The sequence below is a fragment of the Raphanus sativus genome, chromosome 7 (genome assembly GCF_000801105.2).
Source record: "Raphanus sativus cultivar WK10039 chromosome 7, ASM80110v3, whole genome shotgun sequence".
Classification (NCBI taxonomy): Eukaryota; Viridiplantae; Streptophyta; class Magnoliopsida; order Brassicales; family Brassicaceae; genus Raphanus; species Raphanus sativus.
The window spans coordinates 1,185,947-1,207,556 of NC_079517.1; the positions used below are offsets into that span (position 1 = coordinate 1,185,947).

Sequence of the window (21,610 nt, forward strand, 5' to 3'; positions counted from 1 at the left end):
GTTCGGTTTAGTTTGGTAAGGATTTTGAGGAGTGTCATAAAATGGAAACTCTGATCTACACCATCTTTTCCATGGTTATTGAGGTACATATGAAGATAGCTATTTATTTCTTCTACAAGATGCTAGTATCAAAACCTATAAATGATATTTTATTTTTCAAGAATGTATTCTGGGTACATTAACTTGACAGACTGACACTAGTTCTGGGTACATTAACTTGACACACTAGTAATAGGAAGAACATACTTCTTTGCGGCATCATCCCGTCTTAGAAGGTGCCTTTGTCTACAAATAAAAGCCCAAAAACTTAACAAATAGTAACCAATCAGTAGTAAAATCTCAACATAGCAACTTCCCAGTACTTAACACTCACATATGAAGCGGAAAGAAAAGATAAAGAATGTCAGGGGAAAACAAAGACAACCTCAGACTTCCAAATACTGCTTACAGACCAAAAACAGGCTTGCTTGCAAGGGAGCACGAGAACTGTTTTGATAAAATATCGATGAAGACAACGATTCGATTTGCTCATTTGCACTTCTTTATGATAAACAGCAGACACGTGTATATTTCCAGATATCTGTGTTTTTTGCCTGATTTCTTGGATTTGATGACCATGCTCTGAAGTCTTCTAAACTATATGAGGAAGCGACGAGAAACGTCACATCTTCAAGCAAATAAGTTAGAGTCTATTTGCTCCAAATTTGGGAAGATTTGTCTGACCACAGCAACGTAATCGGAAGACTTGGCCTGAGAAGAGATAGACAACACATAATGTATAAACTTTGAACTATATATATTGCTAAATGGACGGCTTCAAAGTGAAATGATACCCTTCTCACGAGTTCCCACCCAGAGAAATTAATAATATAAAGAAGATACTGGATGAGTCTCAAAAAACAAATGAATAGACAGATGCAGAACTCTACAACCAAGTTGTGATGCTCAACTTCTGTTCCTAGATGCATTAAATAATTTATCTAGATCACGATTCCCAATGAACAAGACAAGCAATGGGATCTTATGTGTATCACTACACTAGCATGCCTTATCAAAAAGCAAAACAAAGATTAGGAAATCCCTAGAATAATGCATGACAAGATATTGATGATAAGTGACTGAGAGACCTCAGTGTATGGTTAAAAAACTTACACAAGGGTTATTTTCGAGGTAGATAGTGGTCAGCTTCTCTTTTGAGCCTGCAACAGCTTCTGTGATTGCTTCAAGTGATTCTATCTGGTTGTCATTAAGCCATAAATCTTCCAACCTATAAGTTATGGTAAAGTCAGGGATAGAAAAGGTCTCCAAAAAAAAGGAGTGGTCTGAAGCAAAGGAAATGTTAAGTACTTTGTGAGGTTCTGAATGTCATCAACTGACGTGAGCTTGTTGTTCGACAGGTCCAACACCCGTAGGTTAACCAATCCACTCAAGCCTTCCATTTTTGAGATACCATTATGGCTCAAATACAACTCCTCAAGAGCAACACAGTCCTGCGCACATATTTTTAAAACGCATCAGAAGAACAAAAACGCTTATGATATCTGCACTGCAGAGAAAGGTAAAAACAATGCACACCTCAAATCCTTTCATAGAGGTTAACCGATTACTCTGCAAGCTAATCTTTTTAATACATCTGAGCCCACACAGGTTCACAACTTTGATACGGTTTCTCCCAAGCCATAATTCATCTAATTTTGTGAAGTTCTCCATATTCTCCATTACCTGAAACATCAAGGGCTCTCCATTTTCACCGCTGAATCCTTATAAAGCGATTAGAAAATACCAAAAGGAGGTGGAACAAAACAAACCCGCAATCTATTAGAACCGAGTTCAAGAATCTGCAAGTCGCGCAAGTGTTCAATCTCCGTAATCTTGTTAACTTCGTTCTTAGACACGTAGAGCTCCTTGAGCGTGGTGGATGCCTTTGATAGCCCTTGCAACGAAGTGATCTCGTTGAAAGATACGTCGAAAACCAAAAGCTTTGAGAATATGCCTATCTCTGGAACTTTCGCTAGTTTGTTATCTCTGAGGATCAGCTCCTGCATATTTATATATTTAACGGTGATTAATCGTAGGGTGTCTCAGAGATTATAAAATGCCGATTCGCACGATTAGAGAGTGGAGAGTGGAGAGAATCATCACCTCGAGATCGGACAAGGCGTCCCAGCGAGATAAAGGCTCGACGGCGGAATCATCGATTAGGTTCTGGCGAAGAGAAAGCTTCTTGAGCGCAGAGAGCTGAGCGATCCTCGAGTCCAATCCCGACAAACGGTTCGCCGTGAGGTCCAGCTCAGTCAGCGTCGGTGGTAGCTCGATCGTCTCGAGACTGTGGAGCTGGCAGCTAGTGAGATCGAGGACGTTAGCCGAATCGTCGATCTCCATTGATGGTTGCGCTTCCTTCTCACTGCTCATGGCTTTTGTGGGGGAAGCTGAAACTTCTCTGTTTCTCTCTGACACTCAAAAACGTTGGCGTTTCGTTGTGAGCCGAAAGCCCATAAACAGGTGCTAGATAAGTAGGCCCATGAGCTTACACGTGTGACGTGTGTTACTAAGTTTTTCTTTTTTTTGATCAAACACGTGTGTTACTAAGTTGTAACCATTTTATTAGCATAGAAACATACATCTTGTTCTTCTACCACAACCAATATTTACAAAAGGTAGAGTCAACAACAATGTAGATTAGCTATTCCAACTCACACAACGGACTTAATCATCTACGTTTTACTTGGAACACTCTGTTATACCAAATAGAATGCAACACCATATGAAACAGATCATATCTCTCCGGTTTAGCATGCCAAAGAAAATGCCTTTGCGCCTTCCTCACCGCCATTTGCATCTTCACGTACTTCTCTTCCGGTATAGACATCAAAATCTCTTTCAACATCGGGATGTCTTTCTCCGCAACAATGACCGAGAAGGCACTCCAATCAAGAACCTCGAAGAAAGGCGGCACAAAGTTGTCGGATATGATCACAGGGACACACTCGTAGAATATAGACTCGACCACCCTCGGGCTGTTCACCTCGTACCCTTTGGGACAAAGGCAGTACCTGCTGCTTTTCATCTGGTCTATGTAGTTCATCTTGCTCGCCACACCAAGCGGCATTCGACCGTAGATTCTCATCTCCGGGTCTTTGTCTTTCCAGTGCTGCAGTAGGATGGTGCGTAAGTAACCGTGCATGCTTCCAGCGTAGAAAGCCAGGATCCGCCTCTGAGAGGGAGGTTTTCCACCTAAATCGCGAAGCGGGTTTTTAGCTGCTCGGACGTATGTTTCAGGGAGTGAGATGTCTCTTCCGATTTTGAACCCTGCGGTTACGTCTGCATTGCATAGAGCTTTAATGCAATGCTCCATGTGGTGCCTCGTCTCGTATGGTGCCTGTTTAGTGAACCAACTTCAAGACGGTGAATATAGTTACCAAATGGGCCAAATAATAAGTTCAATTAGGCCTGCGGGTCGGTCGAAATCTCACGGAAATCCCGTTTTTGGTTAGCTCAATTTCAAAAAAAAATTACGGAAAAGTTTTTAGTTTTGCGGTTAGTTCAGTTAAACTTTTAGTTTAAACTGAATAAAATAAAAAAATATTCGGTTAATTTTAGTTATTTTTGGTTTGGATTTTGGTTAGTTTGGTTCAGAATTTTTTTATCATGATTGATACTGTTTGGTAAATTTCTTTTTATCTTTTTAGAAAACCGAACCGAGAAAACCGATTTCTTTTAGTTGCAGAACTGAATCGAAAACCAAAATTTTCGGTTTTTTCGGCAGGTTCGGTTAATAACCGCAGGGCTATCAATCATGATAAAAGAATTAAAGGAAGGTGCGCATACCCAATCATGACAGGCGACAAGAAAATGATCAGCCCCACCGGTTCTGTTGAAGAAAGGGTACTTGGAACTGATGTGCTCAGTGTACTCCTTAAGAAACTGGCGTAAGTTGGTTCGGTTGTGAGAGTTACGCACATAAAGCTTGTACTCTAGCATCCTTGCACTAAATGGCATATAGTACAAGTGAGCCCTTCTTGGGTCCTTCACAGTGTAACGATTGTTCCCTTCCATCAACTTCATAAACCATCCCTCTGATGCATACAACCCCTTGAGTATCGGAGTATGGAAAATGGGGCGGTTTCCTTCCTTGTACACGTAAACTTTGAGTAGACGTTCCATAAGTTCGTAGCTCCTGAGGTTTATAACTGATTCGAGTATGTCAAGATTACCCTTTTTAATGGGAAAACACTACCAAACAGACCATATGATACAGAGTAGTACTAAACTTTTTTCTACATAACGAACCATTATACCATTACTATTTTACCTCTTAAACATGGAAACATTACGGAATATTGGAGGGTAGAGTTCTCGATCAATTGTTACAAGAGGAGCATTCTCTATCTCCCTTCTTGCAGCCAATATCTCCTCGTCTCTCCTAGAAGACCAACGCGGTCGCTACATTGGAGAACCAACTGTATTGATAACTAAATGTTCGTTCGTTCATATAGAGGTACAAAGAAACTTAGAAGGGACGTACGTACCATTGCGCGTGAAGATCTACGGTGCCTTGTTAAAGTCCGATTCATCTCATCTATTGTGGTCACAGTTTTCGGTGGAAGATCACAACGCATCTTCTTCTTCTTACTCACTTTCGTAGTACTATTTTCCAAAACAGGAGCAGCTATGGAGGAGCCTCCACTCAAAACAGAGCTCTTCTGACTTTGCAAAGACACATTTTGCATCACAATTTTCTGTGAAGGAAAATGACTGTCACTCACATTGCTTCCAGCCACTTGTTTGACGATGACAGTATCATTCACATCTTCAAAGCTCTCAAAATCAGCAATGTCTACAAACCCTTCATCATCCTCTGGCTCATTCCGTTGACTCACAAAACCGTTATTCTCCAAGACTGTAGTAGGAGGAGACGCAGAGACGTTAACCGCAAGTGTGTTCCTGAGAAGAGCGGTTTGTGGTGGAGTCATCATCAACGCATTGTGCTCATTGGGAAGTTTGAGTCTTCTGCCATCAGGCAAGAGATATCTTCCGTATGAAAGTAACAACAAGATGTGAGTAAGAGCCAGAACCGCGACCAGAACAGCCCATGTCGGCTTTCCACTTCGGGAAAGTTTTCGCAGCTCAGATCTAATCTCCATGAGAGGAAGGAAATTCACACAGATTCAAAAAAACCGACGAAACAAGTCAAGTTCGTGTCTTTTTAACAGCGACCTTGAGAAACTTTATCCTACCGACACTATCAAGAAAAAAAGGGTCGTTGGTCAACTCCCTCCTAATTAAGACTTTTGTAAGTTGACAATGTATATTTTTGTCCGGAAGTTACTAAAAAGAGAAAGAAACTCAACAAACCTAATTGTAGAAAGGACATGGAGATCAGATAATGGAGTCCAAGAGAAAGGAAGAAGAAGTGAAGTGATCTGCTTCTCCTCTTTGACGACCTTTTTGACTCGAACGGAGGTTTCCGGTGACGACAAAAAGAATAATTGTCCAACAAACCAAACCAGTTTACTAAATTCTAATAACTCGAACAATTGGAGAATTAAACCGAAACAAACAAAATACGAGTTGTACCAAACCAAATCGATACCATAACCAAAGCAATATAAACCAGTCGGTTTGATCTGCTTAAACTGAACCAACAACCACCCGGTTTAATAGTCAGGCTACTCTGTTTTGTTTTTTCCTCACGCTACTCTGTTTCATATCATTGTTTGCTTCCCCGAGAGAGTGAAGCAACAATCTCCACAGCAACTGCATGTAAACGGCACTTGCATATGGGTTAGTCGATCCTAAGAGTTGGAGGAAATCCGTCTGATAGTGCGCGAACTTCGAAAAAGGATCTGGTTAAAATTCCGGAATCGAGTGGCCGTTGATTTCAGATAGGGAGTCTGGGACGACGGCGAGAATTCCGGAAAAGAGATAATAAAACCACTGAATTCTCCAATATTTCAGATAGGAGTTAGTGTTTAAAGTGTTCCTTTACTGGACAGCTCTGAGAGTGGCTCTACACAAAATCTACTACAAACTGGTTCCTCAGTTATAAACCACTTCACTCTACTTATGTCTGTACCTTCCATTTACTGCTCCGTTTACATGAAGACTCTGCTGTTCTTGCGCTTTTGAAAAACTGTGATGGCCGAGTTGGTGTTTATGGAGACAAAAATTAACTTGGCAGTAGCCACATGGTGTCACCAACTGCTACTGGCTCCTAAAGAAAATGCTAGATTTCACTAGTTACTACATGGGCAGTACTGTAGTTTTCTCTCCAAATTTTGGAAAACATATTCACACATAGTCGCAGACGAGTATGTCTTCCACATACTCTTATGTGGTCGGAAAAGGAGCTAATCTGTCAGAGCGACTCCAGATTTTGAAATTTGAAGTATTGGGAACTAAAAAGTATGGCTTACACGTCAGAGGAAGGAACCGTAGGTTGCCTGATTATTGTGGCATTGATTTAGGTCGTGGCTTGAATACTACAATGGAGAATACAAGATCAGCACGTTGGAGATCAGCTAAGGATGAAAGTTAGTTTAGTTCTTCCAGGAGCAAGTATCTGGGAGGCCTTTTCAATAGGGACGATGTAAATTTTTGTTACCTTTTTTTTTCTAATCAGTTTTGGAGGGACTATTGGAATTCTATATAAATTTGCTCTCAATTTGCAGATTGACATGTCATTTCTGGTTGTTACTCGCTGGATAGTACCTGCCGGTGCTGCAGCTGGTGGTAACATTCCCAGCTTTTTTTACATTCAAGTTTGGTTAACCTTTGGTAAAATAGGATTCTTGTTTCCCAAGTATGGTATCAACCTTTGCCGGTTTTCAATTTGATTTGATGGTTTGTGTTGTAGGAGTTCTAGTGCTACTAAGCATATAGAGAATCATGCAAAAGAGGCCTAGGCGGAGAAGGGCATCTGGGTCTAATCGATCAGCCTAACATATAGCCGTGTGAGCTGGGTCCATTAGATTTTGCCTGCCTAGAGTAGGGCTAGGCGTTCGGGTACCCATTCGGGTTTCGGATTTTTGGGGTCAAAAATTTTAGCCTCATTCGGATATTTTTAAATTTCGGTTCGGGTTCGGTTCGGATCTTTTCGGGTTCGGTTCGGGTTCGGATAACCCATTTAAAATGTTTTTAAATTTTCAAAATTCATTATATACTTTAAATTTTCAAAATCTATAAGAAACATAATATATTACATATAAATTTTCATAACATATATGTCAAAATACCTTAATTTAACATATAAATTGGTTTTCTTTGAATATTTGGATAAAGGATCAATAGATATTTAACTATTTTGGTGTTTTCAGTATACTTTACCTATTTTAAACATTTACTTTTGACTATTTGCATATATTTTCCGAGTATTTTGGAAAACTTAAAGGTATCTTATATATTTTTAATATACATTATATATAAAAATAATGTATATATTTAAGTATATAAATTTATTTCGGATACATTCGGGTACCCAAAATATTTCGGTTCGGATCGGGTTCGGTTTCGGTTCTTTAAATACCAAAATTTTGAACCCATTCGGATATTTAATCAATTTCGGTTCGGATTCGGTGCTACTTTTTCGGATCGGGTTCGGTTCGGTTTTTCGGGTTCGGATTTTTTGCCCAGCCCTAGCCTAGAGCTACTCATTTAACCTTTTTGTAGCTTTTTACTGCCATTTACAGTGACCACAGAATGTAGTTTCACTTTTACATTTCTACAGCTGGCGATTTTGTTTTAGGAGATCAATTTCTAAAAACTTTACCAAAGCTCTTAACTAATGAACATTAAAATAATGAAAAAAATGAAGTGGAACAAATTAATAGAAATGGAAACTATTTATTATTTATTGTTTTATAATTCTTTAAAATTAGAAGAATAAGAAAGAACTGTTATGAATATTATGTTTATGGATGTCCAGCCCATTAGATATTTACTTGTAATCTTGGTCCGTTTATGGCTCATTGTATTTAGGCCCATGTCGCCATGTATTTCCTATATAAGGAACACTTTGATTCAATAATAAAACAGAGTTTTCACAACACGTTATCAGCACGAAACTCTGAAATCCCGAGCTATCTCAAAAACCCTAATTGACGGCGCCACTTCAAACAGCTCGTTCTCTTCAACCGTAAGGATCCAGACGACGAGCCACATATCAAATTGAAGCTCTTGACGAGACGAATCCAACGCCGTCGGCCTTGACTCTATCTGACGTCGGACGCGCTCTCAATCGCTATTCTAAGACGCGCCGTCAAGTGACCTAAAACCCTAATTTCGGCTGCAACTTCAAACTGTCATATCTCTCTAACCGTAAGGACTCAGATGACGATCAACCTATCAATTTGAAGCTCTCGACGAGAAGAATCCAGTGCCGCAAACGTCACATCAATCCGAGTTCAGACGCGCGTTCACCTCCCGTTTTAAGCTGCGCCGTCAAAACCCTAATCCATCTACGATCTCTCTTTCTCTTGGTGGTCCGGTTTCAGATCTTCTCTAAACAAAGGTAAACTGTCTGAAACTCTAAAAGAGAACACAAACAATCGAATTTGGCTTGATGTTAAAGATTATGACAATTAAAATCTTGCAAAATCCCTAACAACCTAGATTAATAAGTCCAAACCCATCCATGAGTAAATCGGAGCTCTTAAACCTAAAGTTCGATATGAGATTGTTAATCAATTAAAATCACAGCCTCAATGGCTTGCTGAATCTCGAAAACATCATTGATCTGAATGATCAAATCGATTTTAAACTTTGAAGTTGATCATCTCCTAAAACATAATTATGATCGATTTCTTATAAACCTTAAAAACCTACTATAAAAAAAAAACTTTATATTTTCAGAATATTTCTAGAAAATGAAACTTTCTATTTTTAGAAACTTACTATAAAAGAAAACTTTCTATTTTCTGAAACTTACTATAAAAGGAAACTTTCTATTTTTAGAAACTTACTATAAAAGGAAACTTTCTATTTTCTGAAATTTACTATAAAAGGAAACTTTCTATTTTTAGAAACTTACTATAAAAGGAAACTTTCTATTTTCAGAAAAATTATATTTTCAGAAACGTTCTATAAAAGGAAAAACTTTATATTTTAGACATATATCTAAGCCGTGTGACTTGTTTATTAGGAAAGCATTAATTCGATTGTTTGCTTGATCACACGATTTATATGATTGATTTTCTTATAAAGATTGAGTGATATATAATATGAGATGTCGAAAATCAACTTGGATTATGCTGTCCTAAATCTCTAAGGAGATAATCATTTGAAATGGGCACTGTATATCGAGGTTATCCTAAAGTCAAAAGGACTTAGTGAATGAATCATAGAAGGCGATATTGCCAAACGAGAAAGATTGATACATGGCAATATTAGTTATTAGCCACCATCTAAATGAGAGTCTAAAGAAATCAGTATCCCAGTAAAGAAAATCCACTAGAACTTTGGACCGCCTTACAGCGGAGATATGATCACCATAAAACGGTGCTATTACCAAAGGATAAAATTTGAGTGGAAGAACCTGAGATTTCAATACTATAAGTCTGTGGATGAATACAACTCGGTTCTGTTTAAGATAGTTTCAATATTGAAACAATATGGTGAATAAGTAACTGAACAAGACTTTTTCTAATGTGTTACTGCAACAGCAGTATAGAGAATGATGTTTCACCACTTATACTGATTTGATCTCCTATTTACTATTGGCTGAGACCAATAATGAGTTATTAATGAGAAACAGTGAGATGAGACCTCCCGGTACAAAATCATTACCCGACATTTCTAGGCTGACTTTGGAACCTAAGAAAGAAAGTAATCTCGTCCAGCACAACAACCATTCCGGCCCTAGCCGTGGGAAAGGTTATGGACGAGGTCGTGACACATTTACGACACATGGGCGAGGACGAGGCCGCAATACCACACCCGGCTTTAGCCGTGGTCGAGGTCGAAGTGTGTCTTTTAAACCTTAAATAAAATCTTTTTTGTGTCACAAATGTGGTATGGGTAATCACTGGGCAAATAATTGCCAAACTCCAAAGCACTTGTATGAGCTTTACATAGAGAGTTTGAAGAAAAATCCGGAAGCCAACATGGCTTACCGAGATGGTGAAGATGACATGGATCATGACCATACTGATCAAATAGAGTATGAAACTCATGAAAAAGAAAATGATCAGATGGATTATGAGACTTCAGATGCCTTGAAAAAAAAAAAATCTCGACATCAAAACTCTATGATATAGATAAGAGTATATATGAGTTTATAAATAAGAGTATAGTCACTCGGCCAAGGCATTATATACACCCAATAAAAGACCCATTGAGTTATAAAGATTTAAAAATGAATGATTTCCGCATTGAACCAATGGGCAAATGAAACAAAAGTTCCTTCAGATATATGAGATCAGAAAAATTGCCCAAGACCATAGAAAATGGTCGAGACTATACCTGCATTCTCTACTGATCTAGACTATGCCAAGGATCAGTATGATAAAGGCACAAGGCCTAGGTAACCAGATTGGTTGACCTACGAAATTAAACACTTTATGGCATGACCGGATTAGCCATCCTAGTCCAAACTTGATGCAAAATTTAATATTACAAAGGCACAAAGAGTTATCCCATAGAAATCTCACGTTGTGAAACATGTACACAAGGGAAACTCATGAGGCTCAATTGTCCCAAGCATCACGAAATGGCATAATGGTTTAGTGTCCTTACACAAACAAATTTATAGCATGTTCATGAGGGGGAGAATACACACCCCGTGTGGTCCATGACCATACTATAAAAACATGAACATGATAGCCAAACAGAATATGATAGCCTGGCCAAACAGGCCATAAGATATAAGAGCTTGGTCGAACAGACCATAACCTATAAGGTTCAGACTTTCAAAGTCTATAAGCTTGGAGACATTATGGATTTACATGTATGAAAGATAAGATGCATCAGGCCATATAAAGTGAGCATAGATATTCCCATCTAATAATTATAAAGGGTCATGATCCAGACATAGACCATCCTAAGATATTATGTATAGACCACCACAATAATATGTGCCGTCTAGGATGGAACCTCATAAGAAGATGAAATAAGATTGGGAATATATGTTGGATATGAGAATGTCTTCCTCCCACGATTTTATAAGAGACCTTGAGCCAAAATATGGGTGATCAGATTAAGGCCAGGTTTACGGATTACATGATGAATCCAACTATCCAACATCAGGGGGAGAAAGAAATAAGCTGGTACAAGTATAAAGAGAAATGGAATGGTATTAACCATCCTTGTCTTGGCAAGATCCTCGGACCAGAGAATATGATTTAAGACGTCCAAAGAAAGATCATACAAAGCTAGCTAAAAGAATGCCAGACAGATTAGACCCGAAAAGAAAAGAAAAAGAATGACTAAGTCATACCAGCTTAAGCACCACGAAATTAATGTCCTAGAAGAGACATAATCAAGTTGCTATAGAGTCTAAAGATAGACCAATATGTTCCATAAGATAAGGAACCTCGGAAATAAAAAGAAAGGTGCAAATAAATGACATATCCGAGGTCATAAGGAAAACCATACCAGACATTTAGATAAGGCTGCGCAGCTGAACATCTAAGATACCAGACCATGTAGTTTGGGACGCCAAACTGCAAGGTAATAAAGGTTCTTAGTAAGAATGAAATCTCTAATCGATTAGTTCATGTCTGGAACACAATGGAACACTATAAAAGAAGTGTCGACACATACATACACAAAAGATAAAGATGCATAAGAAAATAGCACTTGAGTTTAAAAGATATAAGCGAGGATCAGAACCCACGAGAATAAAAGAATGCATTCATAGACTAAAAGAAACTGTGGGGGTTTAAGAAAGATTCAAAGAATCTATAAAAGAGATGGGTGTATTGGCCATATATAGAAACACCATCTGATAAGATAAAACCAGTGAAAAATGGGTCCTGTGTGGAAAAGGAAAAGAAATCGTGAGACATGGACTAAGGTGTTCATATTCCTATTTAAAGCATTCAAGGAATGACTTTATTACACAAGGATACTCACAAAGACCAAGGAACAGATTATAAGGAGATATACTCCTATGTGGTGGATGCTACTACAAATCCGAAAGTGATAAAGGTCTGGATATAAGAAAAGGGAAATGTAGTAAGCAGCATGATTGATCACTGGATAAAGAAATGATAAGAGTATCAGAAAGATGAGAAAAGAAATTCTCATAGAATAGTTTTGTTCCTAAGCTATTCATGGACTGAAACGAAAGGCAGCTGCATATAAGGCATATAATGCATGTAAAGGATAAGACTAAGTAATACTTAGTGAAAGGAGTTCTATAAGAACGTCCCTGAACACTCCATGCATATATTATGAAGGAAATTCCTTGTGTTCATACTTAAAGAAAGGATGATTAGATCGATTGATTCTTGGACAGGCTACGATAAGAATACAATGATCTATAGTGGAGATTATAGCCATGAATATGTATTGAGATCTATGATCCAAAGTACCAAGAATAGAATGTGATATGGTCAAAAGAGAATAAGAGGATGAATCCATCAGATTCACGACCAAAGACCCATATCAACTAGGATCACGTCCAACCTAGTTCGACCTTAATCATCTTGGTTCTAGTCCAGCCCGTTCCGATCCGTTCCCTTCGGTCTTGTCCGACCTGAAACGTCCATAGTAAGGGGAACGGCATATTGATCCAAAAGTGGTTTAGTTTTGATGAACATCAAATTATAGCATGATAGCCATTCATGAACAAGTTATGGACATATAATAAAGAAGGTTCATGAAGAGTCTGGTCAAAAGCTATGAACGGGACACACACAATGGACATAGCATGATCCGAGTAGATCATGGATACACTAAGGCATTCATGGTCAAAATTTATCTAAGAAAGATGGACCATGTAATCATCTCGGTCTTGTTCCGGCCCTGTTTCGGCTCGATCCCCTCGATCCTGTTCCGACTAAACCGGTTCCAGTGACCACTATATTCAAATCGTGGTATGGCTATGGACAAGGCATGTGTCCTTGGTCCAGGAAAGATTTTACATAAGTACTTTTAAGACTTATGCACATCCGACCAAAAGAAATGTATTGATATGATTGGCGCCTTGATATGGCAAGCCATACTAGGTCGGATAAGTTTTATAGATATGTTCAGACCATAAGACATTGATACTAAAGCCATACACGTCCCCTGCCATAAGTGTTATTGGCACTTTACTTAGATAAATTTGGCATGTCCGAACATGAGGCAATGGGACAGGATTGAAATATCCTTTTATTATGTTTGAGATTATTTTATACTAACCAAACCCAAAAGAAAAGGGATTGTTTGGTTTTAATAAATGTTACAGGTTTATACAAGGTCTCAAACAAGTTATACACATTTGGAGAATGATGAAGAAGCACAAAGTACTACAAGTTCAGTCATGAGAAATGTTAGCCGACTTCTTCACCATGACTACACCAACTACACATCTATGAAGTCTACCTATCCGTTTGGGACATGGCAACAGAAGGACCAGTTCAAGACTTGGCGCCCATGAAGCTAAACCATCAAAGTGTCCATGCGCCAGACTTGAAGAACGGAGGTCCAGAACAGGGGGAGTAGTGTGTGTTGTACTCTTTTTCCTTCACTTCGGTTTTGTCCCACTGGGTTTTCCGAGTAAGGTTTTAATGAGGCAACATTAAGCACACTACAAGCTCTATATGGTTCTGGCATCCAAGGGGGAGTGTTATGAATATTATGTTTATGGATGTCCAGCCCATTAGATATTTACTTGTAATCTTGGTCCGTTTATGGCTCATTGTATTTAGGCCCATGTCGCCATGTATTTCCTATATAAGGAACACTTTGATTCAATAATAAAACAGAGTTTTCACAACAAGAACTATGGATAGAAAATTCCATAATGTAAATTTTAGAAACAAAGAAGAAATTACTGTCTACATCCATAACTTTAGTCATTATTTAGAACCCTAAATTGAACAGAGAATTACTCCTGAATGAACCAAAAACTTTTAAACTGAATGAAAGATCTTTTTAATTATTTTTTTGATCAAACGAAATACCTTTTTAATTTGAAATGCATCCTACATACGTTATTAACAAACTCTAGAATAGTATGGATTTGAAATTCAAATAGTGGCCTGGAACCATGCTTAGCTCAATATAGGACGTGACGAGGCTGATATGGTCCCCTACCGGCCAGTCGGCCACCACACACGAAACTTACTTTTAGGTAAAAAGGGAAACTTAGCCTGAGCCAATACGCATTCACTTCCCAAACATCAGGCCATTTTCCTGCATTAAAGAGAATTCGTTGTCCTTAAAATTGCATTTAAGAAGTCAGCTCTAAAAGCTAAAATTAAATCATACTGTTTTCTTTTTTATTCTTCAACATAAACAAAACAAATTCTTCTTGTCAGAGGGTTTTCTTAAATTTTTAATTAGGAAGTTTACACAAGAAAAAGAACCAATTCAAACAGAAGAAAAGAGGAGGTGAACAAAAAAAAAAACAGAAGAAAAGAGGAAGAGAGACCGGCACACTGAATTTAACAGATGGAGATGCGAGATGAGAAACCGTTTGACAAAAATAAATTTACCATGACCATTTAAAATTAAATGGTTTGAAATCCTTAATGTTAAAGATAATACCCTTCAAGTTCATATTTCTCTAACTTATGGTTATTAAACCATACATTGTATGTTCCTCTGTCTTTTAATTTAAAAGCCTTTTTTAAAAAAAAGTAGCAGTTAAACTGATGTAGGAGCAAAAATTCTTAAACAATATGGTTCAACCCCCAAAGACTAACATTCATTTGTTTTCATTGTTATACTGTAACCGATAGTATCTTCATGCATCGACGATATAAACTGTAAAACATGCAAATAGTTACATTTTTTAATCCATAACTCTCAAGGAATGACAGCAGCAAAATGCAAGTTTAGGAGATCATGTGAATGCTTGATGTTGTTTGCAAAGAAACATAATTACAACATTTTGGTTGTTCAAATTTTAGTATTGTCTCAATCTACAGAAATAGTAATAAATATAGCAACGAATTGCATTGTCTCTATACATCTAATTTGTTGTAGTGGTGTTTAAATGTTTTCGATTTTCATTTTATTAGTTAAAGCAAGGTGCATAACAGCCTAGAGACCCAAAGACATGGCGAATAGAAGGAATGTTAGGCACTTTTGTGAAAAATAAATATTTCTAGCGACTTTTCGTTTATTTGCAAATGTTTCTCCTTTTTGTAAAAAAGTCAAATTTCTTTTATTTTTTAAATAGTAACATCTTACTTGCTCAACATACTTTGACTTTTAGTGATCGTCGTGCACCACCTTTCTGCATAATTTTCATTTTCAATCATTTAATTCGAATTTCATTACCTTTTTGAATAAAACGATCACACTCAAGCTAGATACAATAACCGATGCACGAACTCTGGGATAAAGTTTCAATCGGACATGTTAAGTAAATTGTAATTTCTCGAGTTTTAACAAACGAATGGTGGTTATTGTCTTTCACTTAAAGTCTTTTATCATACATAATATATTAGTAATGAACTTTAACAATCTAAAAAAAAAAGGAATTTACCTCAGAATAAAAAAAAATGATGGAATATACAAGAAAAATAATATTGAAAACACACAGAGAACGTTTCTTCTTGTTTACATACATACTACAAAAACTTTTTGAAATGACTGATGGTAAGGATTCGAAAAGCTAAAGAGAACTGACTTTTACTAGATGACAAACATTAAAAACACAGTTTATGTCAATATTTTCAAAATTAAAGCATTATATATAAGTTTTAAAAACGAGCAAAGAAGGGGTCAAGTCCTCAAGTGTATAAACGCAAAATAAAAACAAAAAGAAAAGAGCAAGAAGGAAATTCCAACGGTATGTTTTTGGTGTCAGCTATTCCAATAGTTTAAGTTAAAGACGACAAAGAAAAGACAAAAGAGATTGCAGAATGAGTAAACGTAAAAAGATGTAATCATTAAATTATCATTAATATTACAAAATATACAAACCAAAACAAGAAATAAAAAATAGCAGAGAATTTATTGCATCTCATTCAAAAGTCTTATATTACATGACCCCCATCCTTTAATACATCTTGTTCAATAGTCATTTTCCTTACCTCTCTGTCTCTACATCGATATTCTCTAACATGGAGAAAAGAATGAGGCTCAGGGTTCCAAGAATTGTCCGGTCATCTCTAAGCTCTTGCCGTCCACGAGACCTACATGACGTTGTCGACACTTCTGCTGTTGCAAGTCAAACAACCTCTTCGGACAGATTCTTCCTTACCGAACCTAAAGCCAAACCACCACGCATGGAGCGTCACAAACCTAAGCCTAACACGTTCTCTGCGTTCCCACCAAACCCTTTCTACGAAGGAAGCCGTTCGTTTAGAGACTTAAGGAAGAACATTAAGACAAAGAGGAAGCAAAGATCATCTCAGTTCGGTTCCGACTCTCTCCTCGCCTCTCGTTTTAAGTCAAGTGGGTCTTGGTGCTGGTCTTGCAGCGAGGACGAAGAAGAAGAGAGTGATGATAGAGATACACTCTTTTCTTCTAGAAGCTTCTCCTCGGAGTCTTCCAAGGGGGAGAGTTTTGCGGTGGTGAAGAAGTCGGAGGATCCGTACGAGGATTTTAGGACCTCAATGGTGGAGATGATTGTTGAGAGACAGATATTTGCAGCTGCTGAGTTACAAAAGCTTCTTCAGTGTTTTCTTTCTTTGAACTCTCTTCAGCACCACAGTGTCATAGTTCAAGTGTTTTTGGAAATTTATGCCACTTTGTTCTCTCCTTAATCCGTGTCTCTCTCTCCTTTTAACATATTCTACTAAAGTACTATGTTCAATCCTAATCTCGCTTTAGTGTTTATTTCCGTTAATCTTTTGTCTTATCCTTTCTCTATATTAATATTATTGTTGTCATGAACAAATCTGGTTAAATCAGAATGTGATTGGACTAATACTAACAATAATCAGGTTTTAAAAAAAAAAAATCATGCACACGACTAAAACAGGAGGGGGTCAAGTTTCCGCTGATCCAAAAGGTTATATTAACCTGAGTATACTGATATAACTAAAGATTGAATACAACGAGTTGTTTTGTAAATATAAAAAAAAAATCTCCAGCTTATCTCTAAATTTTTATCTTGTTAATAACATTTACTAACAAATATTAGCATTCATCTTCTTTTTAACTTTACATTACATATCTATAGTAATTTATAAAAGTACATCGGAGTATATATCTATATTATAAAATTATTTTATATTAGAAAAAAAAATTAACAAAATTTAAACAAAAAAAAAACATTTTCTTGAAAGGACAAGCTTCTTTGTTGAAGCAAAGGAATCAAGAAACTCTCTAACGACAATATATTATTATTCATTAATCCTAACAAGCATTTAAAACTATAAGAAACTAACAAAGATTGTTCCCTACAAATTATATTCAACTAGAAAAAAACACCTCGAAAAAATGACTTGCTAAGAAAAAAACTAAACAGAAAAGGAAATTAAACTTGGTCCAACTCTGAGATAGTCTTCCGAGTCACACCAGTTCCCTTGATGCTGTCTTCATCATGGCTTATAGGTTGGTACCACTTAGCAAAGACCAAATAAAACACGAAATCAATAGCAGCTAACACCGCAATCAGAAAATAAAACCTATCCATATGACCTTTATTTAAATCTTCAGGTATCCACCCTTGGCTGTTCCCTCTCGCGGTTATAGCCATGACAATGTTCACCATCATACTACTCACGTAGTTACCTAACGCCATAGAAGCCATGCACAACGAGCTTCCCAAGTTCTTTAAACCATCTGGTGACTGTCCGTTAAAGAACTCTAACTGTCCAACGTACATGAACACCTCACTCGCTCCCACAAGTAGATACTGTGGTATTTGCCATAGAATGGTGAGTTCACTCTCCGCTTGCCCCGGGACGATATGTCTAAGCCTGTACATCTCTGTTAATCCTGCGGCCACCATTGCCATTATCCCTATGATTAGACCTATGCCCATCCGCATAAGTTCCGTGGGTCTCACGTATGGAAATATGACGTGGCGGTAGATTCCTGTTGATATCAGGACGCTGCAAATGTCGAAGACTGACATGCTCGCCGCAGGGATGTGGAATTTACCGATGTATGCGTTCATCACGTCACCTTGCTCCACGAATAATGAAGCCATCTGTGTGAAGATCACTGAGTAGATTATAGTGCATAGCCATATTGGTAGCATCTTCATCACACATTTTGCTTCTTCTACTTGTGTTACACTGCATAACCTCCATGCGTTGTTTCTTGTCCCATTCCTATATTATATGGATCAAAAATATTCATGAGTTAAAAAAATGACGACTATATATAAAACATTGTTCAAAAAATCGTTAGGTAGTAATTACAGTTTTATAAGGGATAATGCTATAAGACTAGACCGATTATTAGAACATTGATATATGAGGTTTGATTTATTACCTGTCGTCGTCTGTTATAACTGCTGCTCTATCCAAGAAAAGAAACTTGCTACTGTGAAATATCTTTCTACTTCCTTTAATGGCAGATTCAGGGCCTTCAGTCTCATACAACTCTCGGTGGTTTTCTGGTCGAGCGACACTCCACTTCCTAGCAGTAGCAACGAACACCTGCGCCACGCGTGGCAGAGGGTTCCCACAAGGCTTGACATAACGATAACGTTTTGTTGGGCCTAGAAAGGCCGCCAATGCGATGATCGCAGAGCCTAGTGAAACCAAGAACCCTAGCGTCCACAGCCCTCTGTCCTCAAAGTAAACAAGGATTGTGTTTGAAAAGAGAGACCCAACGTTGAGTGCAAAGTAGAAGTAGCTGAAAAACGCAGCTTTGGAGGTTTTATCATTATCACCAAACTGGTCAGCACCGAAAGTAGCCAACGTTGGCTGGTGACCTCCGTATCCAAACGCTACGAGATAAACGGATAAATAAAAGATACCAACGCCGAGGGAAGACGGCGGGTCGCATGTATAGTTTCCATCGCCACAGCCTTTAGGTTTGATCAAGAAGAACCAAGAAGTGAAGGAGAGGAGGCTCACACCGAGGACGAAGATGACTTGGAAGATAGTGCATGTCAAGTAACGACCCCAATATGAGTCGCTGAGAAACGCACCCACAAGTGAAAACATGTAAACTGTTCCTGTCCACTTGCTTACGTTGTTTGCAGCCTCTGCATTGCCTTGTCCCATAACACGCGTTAGGAAGAGTACAAGGTTCACTCCCACACCAAAGAAAGCTAATGTCGCTAGTCCTTGGTTTCCTGTACAAGGATAGAAACACAACGAAGACAGTGGGTACAATTTGTTAGTTATTATTAGACATATATATTTATGAATGTTGAAAAAGTATGTCACAGAAAGTGTACCTAGTAAAATGAGTGCGTTAGTCCAGCCACCTTTCTCCTTTGTATCGTCATCATTAGTATTCTTCATAAGGTCAGAGTCGTTGGACTTGAGAGATACCACACTTTGGTTATCTTGAACCTCTACCACCTCCACAGCTTCAAAATCTTGATCTCTCTCTTGCTCCTTCAAATAATGTCGCATTCAAGTTAAACATTTATGTATGTATCCCAAAAAAACTAGCTAATAGATAATCATTATTTCACTCCCTACAAAAGCAGTATAATTCTCGAAGTTGGTTCTTTTTATACCTTAGGGAAAAATCAGATGTTTTTTATATGAAACATTAGATTGAATTCCTAAAACTGAAAAAATGGAAAAGGTCTGAAATAGATACATATTCTGAGAAGGAATGAGTATTTTTATTTACGTACATTTAGCGGTGCAACGTAGCCATTGTTTCTCGGATCCATAGCGGCCATTTAAGGTATCTGTACGAAGTTGATATGTGATTATTAAAACAATAACAAACAAGAACACCATGATATATAGAACTACTAACACCACAAACTTGATATATTTTTGATATGGAATTCACCACAAATGAGTGTATCAATACCCTAAAAACTATGTATGATTAAATAAGCCTAAGGTAAAAAAAACTTATAACATGGCGAGATCTGTGTGTTAAAAGCGTCGACCTCTACAAATTACTAACGAATGAAAATATAACCTTTTTCGCAGATCAATCTCCGGTGAAGGAGAAGAAGTTATGACGAGAACGAGAACAAGCGGAAGAAACACTTTCGATGAAGGAAATCTAGAAACACCTTTTGTCATTTATGTTTGAAGGATTAGTGTTTTGTACTTTCTCTCTTTTGATCAAACCTGAAAGGAAGTACGTCTTTAACTCGCACAACACCGAGAGCTAGGTGATTAAATTTTAACAATAATGGCAAACTTTAAGTGAAGAAGCATTTCTTTGTTTCTTTCTTATATATAGAGATGGAATTAGGTTTAATTGGGCTTTCATGATAATGACTAATGAGAAAAAAACAAATTAAATGCCTTAAAGATGACAACAACTCTCCTTTAATAAAGGTTGTTAGCGTTGGCTACAAGTGACTTTAGACATATCATTTGATTTTTCTTAAGGAAAATTAACGTACAATAGCATTTCTCTCTCAGAAAATTGGGGAGTAAACACATGGAGTTTGTTACGTTTTTAACAAATTAAATAAACGATTATTTTCATGTTTTTAGGAAATTTTTTTAACCATGTTTACTCCTAAATGACTGGAGTTTTGTTACTAGCTTTACGCAAATTGACCCAAGTTTTTGGCAGAAAAAATTAGGAATTGATTGAGTCAAGGTCCAGTTCACGAACAAACAAAACATTTTCTAGGAAGTCAATAAGGTGACTTGCCATGAATTTGACACTATTCTAAAATGTCAAAAATACATCATCAGTATAATATAATATATGATCACAATAAATTACTATAGTGAAAAAGGTAAGTAATTGTAAAGATAAGTTCAGAAAGTAACTGAAAATCCAAATCAAAATATAAATAAGAGTTTTGCTTTATTTCAATAAATTATACAACCGAAAGGCGGTTGCTATCATTTTTCGTTTTATCAAAAATGTCGACTTGTTAGGTTATATTCACTGATTACAATCGCGAGGCCCGTTTTGTTTTTGTTTTTGCCATCCTGAGACCCGTTTACGTTCATAAGTTATGTTTGATTAATGTAGAATTAGATAATATATTTGTATTATTCATCTATTTTATTAAAACAGAAACATTCTGTAGGACCTAACATTTATTTTGTAAGTTTTTAAATTAAATACACATTTATATTATATAGTTAAACATACATTAAATCATTTATGTTTCTTTCTTTATACTATTATCCATGTTTCCAAACAATATACTTATTTCTTTATACTATTATCAATGCTTCCAAACAATATATTTATTTCTTTATACTATTATCAATGTTTTCAAACAATATATTTTTATACTATTTCCAAATAATACAATAATTAATCTTAGTTATTTTATATCTATCATTTTCTCTTTAAAATTTTGTAGAAACATCGTAATTTCATAAATTGCAAAATAGTGAACTTTAAAATTTCGATTATAAGATTATAAATTATGAAACTA

At 37.0% G+C, this 21,610-nt stretch overlaps 4 protein-coding genes and 1 long non-coding RNA gene across 7 annotated transcripts; 2 read left to right on the forward strand and 3 right to left on the reverse strand.

Annotated features, from left to right (window-relative positions):
• Positions 1 to 126: 126 nt before the first annotated feature.
• LOC108814326 (protein phosphatase 1 regulatory inhibitor subunit PPP1R7 homolog) lies at positions 127 to 2,463 on the reverse strand. Its single transcript, XM_018586873.2, has 6 exons — positions 2,143 to 2,463; positions 1,809 to 2,039; positions 1,576 to 1,722; positions 1,348 to 1,490; positions 1,153 to 1,267; positions 127 to 750 (listed from the first exon to the last, which is right to left on the reverse strand). The coding sequence occupies exons 1-6, from the start codon at positions 2,410 to 2,412 to the stop codon at positions 670 to 672; spliced, it is 987 nt and encodes a 328-aa protein (XP_018442375.1). The 5' UTR covers positions 2,413 to 2,463; the 3' UTR covers positions 127 to 669.
• Positions 2,464 to 2,580: 117 nt separating this feature from the next.
• LOC108814165 (probable glycosyltransferase At3g07620) lies at positions 2,581 to 5,486 on the reverse strand. Of its 3 annotated transcripts, none has more exons than XM_018586674.2 (5): positions 5,356 to 5,486; positions 4,530 to 5,242; positions 4,313 to 4,443; positions 3,829 to 4,177; positions 2,581 to 3,379 (listed from the first exon to the last, which is right to left on the reverse strand). In XM_018586674.2, the coding sequence occupies exons 2-5, from the start codon at positions 5,142 to 5,144 to the stop codon at positions 2,711 to 2,713; spliced, it is 1,764 nt and encodes a 587-aa protein (XP_018442176.1). In that variant the 5' UTR covers positions 5,145 to 5,242; positions 5,356 to 5,486; the 3' UTR covers positions 2,581 to 2,710. The 3 variants fall into 3 exon arrangements, with proteins under 3 accessions (XP_018442176.1, XP_018442175.1, XP_056847133.1); XM_018586673.2 differs by having other exon boundaries at positions 4,530 to 5,275; positions 5,356 to 5,459; XM_056991153.1 differs by having other exon boundaries at positions 4,530 to 5,460.
• A 460-nt stretch (positions 5,487 to 5,946) lies between these two features.
• LOC130497621 (uncharacterized) lies at positions 5,947 to 6,986 on the forward strand. The gene is made up of 3 exons (XR_008936621.1): positions 5,947 to 6,589; positions 6,672 to 6,732; positions 6,857 to 6,986. It is a non-coding gene; the product is annotated as an uncharacterized LOC130497621 (long non-coding RNA).
• A 9,188-nt stretch (positions 6,987 to 16,174) lies between these two features.
• Positions 16,175 to 16,995, forward strand: LOC108816655 (transcription repressor OFP8). Its single transcript, XM_018589221.2, has one exon. The coding sequence runs from the start codon at positions 16,221 to 16,223 to the stop codon at positions 16,863 to 16,865; it is 645 nt and encodes a 214-aa protein (XP_018444723.1). The 5' UTR covers positions 16,175 to 16,220; the 3' UTR covers positions 16,866 to 16,995.
• Positions 16,996 to 17,500: 505 nt separating this feature from the next.
• On the reverse strand, positions 17,501 to 20,413 carry LOC108816489 (protein NRT1/ PTR FAMILY 7.1). The gene is made up of 5 exons (XM_018589065.2): positions 20,173 to 20,413; positions 19,874 to 19,930; positions 19,463 to 19,625; positions 18,547 to 19,357; positions 17,501 to 18,383 (listed from the first exon to the last, which is right to left on the reverse strand). The coding sequence occupies exons 2-5, from the start codon at positions 19,919 to 19,921 to the stop codon at positions 17,582 to 17,584; spliced, it is 1,824 nt and encodes a 607-aa protein (XP_018444567.1). The 5' UTR covers positions 19,922 to 19,930; positions 20,173 to 20,413; the 3' UTR covers positions 17,501 to 17,581.
• Between the last annotated feature and the right edge of the window lie 1,197 nt (positions 20,414 to 21,610).

What these genes read in the sequence shown, in the direction of transcription:
- LOC108816489 (XM_018589065.2), bottom strand. Translation starts at nt 19,921, where the DNA reads ATGGCCGCTATGGATCCGAGAAACAATGGCTACGTTGCACCGCTAAAT. An exon ending in TAACGCACTCATTTTACTAG is followed by an intron (nt 19,358 to 19,462) that starts GTACACTTTCTG and finishes ATCCTTGTACAG; the next exon opens with GAAACCAAGGACTAGCGACA. An exon ending in GTTATAACAGACGACGACAG is followed by an intron (nt 18,384 to 18,546) that starts GTAATAAATCAA and finishes CATATAATATAG; the next exon opens with GAATGGGACAAGAAACAACG.
- LOC108814165 (XM_018586674.2), bottom strand. Translation starts at nt 5,144, where the DNA reads ATGGAGATTAGATCTGAGCTGCGAAAACTTTCCCGAAGTGGAAAGCCG. An exon ending in AATGTTTCCATGTTTAAGAG is followed by an intron (nt 4,178 to 4,312) that starts GTAAAATAGTAA and finishes TATAAACCTCAG; the next exon opens with GAGCTACGAACTTATGGAAC. An exon ending in TTGTCGCCTGTCATGATTGG is followed by an intron (nt 3,380 to 3,828) that starts GTATGCGCACCT and finishes TTCACTAAACAG; the next exon opens with GCACCATACGAGACGAGGCA.
- LOC108814326 (XM_018586873.2), bottom strand. Translation starts at nt 2,412, where the DNA reads ATGAGCAGTGAGAAGGAAGCGCAACCATCAATGGAGATCGACGATTCG. An exon ending in CCTCTATGAAAGGATTTGAG is followed by an intron (nt 1,491 to 1,575) that starts GTGTGCATTGTT and finishes ATATGTGCGCAG; the next exon opens with GACTGTGTTGCTCTTGAGGA. An exon ending in GACATTCAGAACCTCACAAA is followed by an intron (nt 1,268 to 1,347) that starts GTACTTAACATT and finishes CATAACTTATAG; the next exon opens with GTTGGAAGATTTATGGCTTA.
- LOC108816655 (XM_018589221.2), top strand. Translation starts at nt 16,221, where the DNA reads ATGGAGAAAAGAATGAGGCTCAGGGTTCCAAGAATTGTCCGGTCATCT.